This window comes from Carlito syrichta, unplaced genomic scaffold, assembly GCF_000164805.1.
Source record: "Carlito syrichta isolate Samal-C Ts95f unplaced genomic scaffold, Tarsius_syrichta-2.0.1 Scaffold151581, whole genome shotgun sequence".
Lineage (NCBI taxonomy): Eukaryota > Metazoa > Chordata > Mammalia > Primates > Tarsiidae > Carlito > Carlito syrichta.
In genome coordinates, this window is record NW_007095677.1 from 37,165 (window position 1) to 41,024 (window position 3,860).

The 3,860-nt window shown below is 45.5% G+C and overlaps 1 protein-coding gene across 1 annotated transcript in view; it reads left to right on the top strand.

The window, feature by feature from the left end:
• POLR2D (RNA polymerase II subunit D) overlaps positions 1 to 3,607 on the top strand; it is a gene marked incomplete at its 5' end in the record, with an annotated part of 6,871 nt that extends 3,264 nt beyond the window's left edge. The window contains 2 exons of the mRNA XM_008050568.1: positions 1,171 to 1,266; positions 3,102 to 3,607. Of these exons, the coding sequence (XP_008048759.1) occupies positions 1,171 to 1,266; positions 3,102 to 3,180 (175 nt within the window). The remainder of the gene's footprint in view (positions 1 to 1,170; positions 1,267 to 3,101) is intronic.
• Positions 3,608 to 3,860: the final 253 nt, after the last annotated feature.

Genomic DNA, 3,860 nt, shown 5'->3' on the forward strand with positions numbered 1-3,860 from the left:
GTTCTGGCTACTTGGAAGGCTGAGGCGGAAGGATCGCTGGAGCCCAGCAGGTCGAGGCTGCGGTGGCTGGGAGTGGCCACTGCATTCCAGTCTGGGCGACAGAGTAAGACTCCAACTCAAAAAAAAAAAAGGAAGTAGATGTTTAAGATTCCAAGTTAGTATTTGTAGTGACAGTGTTCTTTTATGCAGTTTGGACATTTCTAGGACATTTAAAATACACGATGCCCTTTACACATGAATTTACACAAAGGGTACGCTGTGTTTTTTTATTTTTAGATAAACTTAAAATATAATGACCTCCACTTTAAAATCCCTAATAGACTGGGGACATCTAGCATCATGTGTGTGACATAAATTAACAACAAAGGGCTGGACTTGGCGGTATGCGCCTGTAATTCCAGACACTTGGAAGGCTGAGTTGGGAGGATTGCTTGGGACCAGGAGTTCAAGGTCAGCCTGGGCAACATAGTGAGACCCTGTCTCTTCAAAATATAAGAGGATTTTTAAAACATCGGGTGGGCATGGTGGCACGTGCCTGAAGGCCTAGCTCAGGAGTCGAAGGCTGCAGTGAGCTACGATTACCCCACTGCACTCCAGCCTGAGGGATAGAAGACCGTCGCTCAAAAACAACAGCAAAGGAAGCAAAGAAGAGTAGAAGGAAGAGCAGAGAGTAATAAAATAAATGCCTAGATGAAAGGTCATATACTCCTTTAAGAATGTAGTAGTTTGTCACAGGTTGTGATGGCATCTGCTTCTTCGCCCTAGTGTGCTGTCTTCATTTTCATGATTTCTGTCTGCTTTTTGCTACAGCTTCCTGTTCTTTAGGGGTGAGAGCAGAAAGTGATTAGAATGTAGGATTCTGCAGCCAGTATAACCCTAACGATTGCAAATGCTCTGCTTTTTCTCTTCCTTACTAGCAATTTTTTTTTTGATGGATACATAATATTTGTATATATATAAGGGATACGCATGGTATTTTGTTATGTGAATAGATAATGATCCAAGTCAGAATATTTGGGGTATCCATAACCTCAAGTATTTATCATTTCTGTGTGTTGGGAACTTTTCAAGGCCTCTCTATTTTGAAATGCTAGGTACATTTGATCCCCTTTTTCTTATTGATTATTCTTTGATTTTTGGTTTGTTTGTTTAATTTTCCTCCCTGATCAGCCTGCTGCTCCAGAAAAAACTTCATAAGTTTGAGTTGGCCTGTTTGGCCAACCTTTGCCCAGAGACTGCTGAGGAGTCCAAAGCTCTGATCCCAAGGTTAGTACCAGTTGTGATAAATTCTATGTGGAGTGGATAAATTTCTAAAGATAGAATTGCTGTATTCAAACCGTGTATGAGGTTAGTCAGGGTGGCTCATGCCTGTAATCCCAGCAATTTGGGTGGCCAGAGGCAGGAGGATTGCTTGAGCTCAGGACTTTGAGACCAGCCTAAGCAACACAGCGAGACCTCGTTTCTACAAAAAAAAAAAAAAAATTAGTCAGGCATGGTAGTGTGTACCTATAGTCAGAGTTATTGGGGTGGCTGAGGTAAAAGGATCACCTGAACCATGATTGTGTCACTGGGCTCCAGCCTGGGTGATGGGGTGTGGTCCCAAGTCACAAAAATAAGCCACTAAAAGGTGTATGTATTTAAAATTTGGATAGATAATTGCCAACATTGAATGAGGATGTCTTTTCAACAGCGTATGAGAATGGTGGTTTTGTACCATACTGAGTACTACCAAGAATATTAGAACAGCTAGACCTCTCATAGGGTGATGGTAGGTAGGATTGCTAATTAGTACAGTAATTTTGGAGAACAATTTAGCTATGTCTAGTAAAAATGAATGTACCCCCTGATCCTGGGTACATGTCTTACAAGCACCTCACATGTTTACAAGGAGACATGTATTTGTGTTCGTTGCTACGTTGTTTTTTTTTTTTTTTGAGTTGGAGTCTTACTCTGTCGCCCAGACTGGAGTGCAGTGGCGCAGCCTCGACTTGCTGGGCTCCAGCGATCCTTCTGCCTCAGCCTTCCAAGTAGCTGGAACTACAGGCGCGCACTACCACGCCCGGCTAATTTTTTGATTTTTATTGTAGAGATGAGGTCTCGCCAAGTTGCCCAGGCGGGTCTCGAACCTGCGGGCTTAGGCAGTCCACTCACCTCGGCCTCCCAAAGTGCTGGGATTACAGGCTGAGCCACTGAGCCTGGCCAGCTACATTGTTAATGATAGCAGAAATTTGACAATTCGCAGGCGAACAGGAGAATGGATGAATGAATTATTTTATGGTCATACCGTGTTTATTGGACAGTAGTGAAAAATTAATGAATTAGAACAACATGGAAACATCAATACATGCCAAAATAAGTGTTAAGAAAGGAGTTGCAGCCGGGCTCAGTGGCTCAGCCTGTAATCCTGCGACTTGGGAGGCTGAGGTAAGTGGATTGCCTGAGCCCGCGGGTTCGAGACCCGCTTGGGCAACTTGGCGAGACCTCATCTCTACAATAAATCAAAAACTAGCCAGGCGTGGTAGCACCCGCCTGTAATTCCAGCTACTTGGAAGGCTGAGGCGGAAGGATCACCAGAGCCCATCAGGTCCAGGCTGTGGTGGCTGGGAGCGTGCCACAGCACTCCAGTCTGGGCAACAGTATGAGACTCCAACTCCAAAAAAAAAAAAAAAGGAGTTGCAGAAGGATATATACAGTATGATGTCCTTTCTTATAAAGTTTAAAAACCGTTCTGCGTATTGCTTTTGGATACTCATTTGTATAGTATAACAATATATAGAAATATTAAATGCCAAATTTGGGGTAGTGGCTACTTCTGGAGGAGGGGAAGATGTTGGACTGGGGAGCATACACAGAGCCGTTATGGTGATGTTTATCCAAAAAATCTAAATCACGTAGAGCTAACTGGTAAGGCTGTTTTTATGCCTTTTGTATGTTTAAAGAGTCATGTATTTCTATAAGGGAAAGCAGAAAAACAGTTGAGACGTAAAGGAGTTGGATGTCTGGGAGAGAGATGAGCTTGCCTCAAGGAAGAGTGTGAGGAAATTGCTAGTCACGAAGTGGCTGAATCACTAAGCCCACTCCTTTCGGTTTTCTTCTTGTAGCCTGGAGGGGCGCTTCGAAGACGAGGAGCTGCAGCAGATTCTCGATGACATCCAGACAAAGCGCAGCTTCCAGTATTAATCTCTAGACATCACTCTGATGCTTGAGGAAACCACACCCCCTGCACAGCACTGCCTTCCCAGCGTCTGGGGCTGACTTTCCCAGAAATTTGACTGCAGAAGACAGTTGGGGTTTCTTTGGCGAGACCAGCCCAACATGGTGTTGGGTTAGGTTGCTGTTTCCAGCGCCTGTGAAACCAAGATGACAAAGCCATCCTGGAGTGGCCGCCTGTGCCTTCCTGAGCACCTCCAGGAAGGGTGAGGTGGGGGACGCAGAAGCTATGCTGTTGACTGCCTCATCTCATGGTGGCCGGCCCCCACACCCTCTGTGCTCTTGCTCTTTGGCATTTCGATTTCCAGAGCCTGGTAAACTGGTATAGGGAAGGAACAGTCTTACTTAGATGCCAAAAGGATTAAACTGGTGTCACTGTTTGAAATTCTTAAAGAAATGGTGAGTGTTAATGACTGAGAGCGCCTTGGCATCACACCTGGGGATCTGGGAGGCCGCCCTCCGTGGGAAGAGTTTCACCTGGGTCGACTGTGCTGAGTGTTGTGGGGCCGTAGCCTTGTGGGAGACAGCCTTGCGGGAGTGTTGTGGCCCTTTACTTGGCTGTCTTGGAGCGTGTTGACTGGGAGTGAGCAGTCCTGGGGCTCTCCTTTCGTCGCCCTTGGGTTCAGTCTTTTCCTTTGCCAGCCAGATTT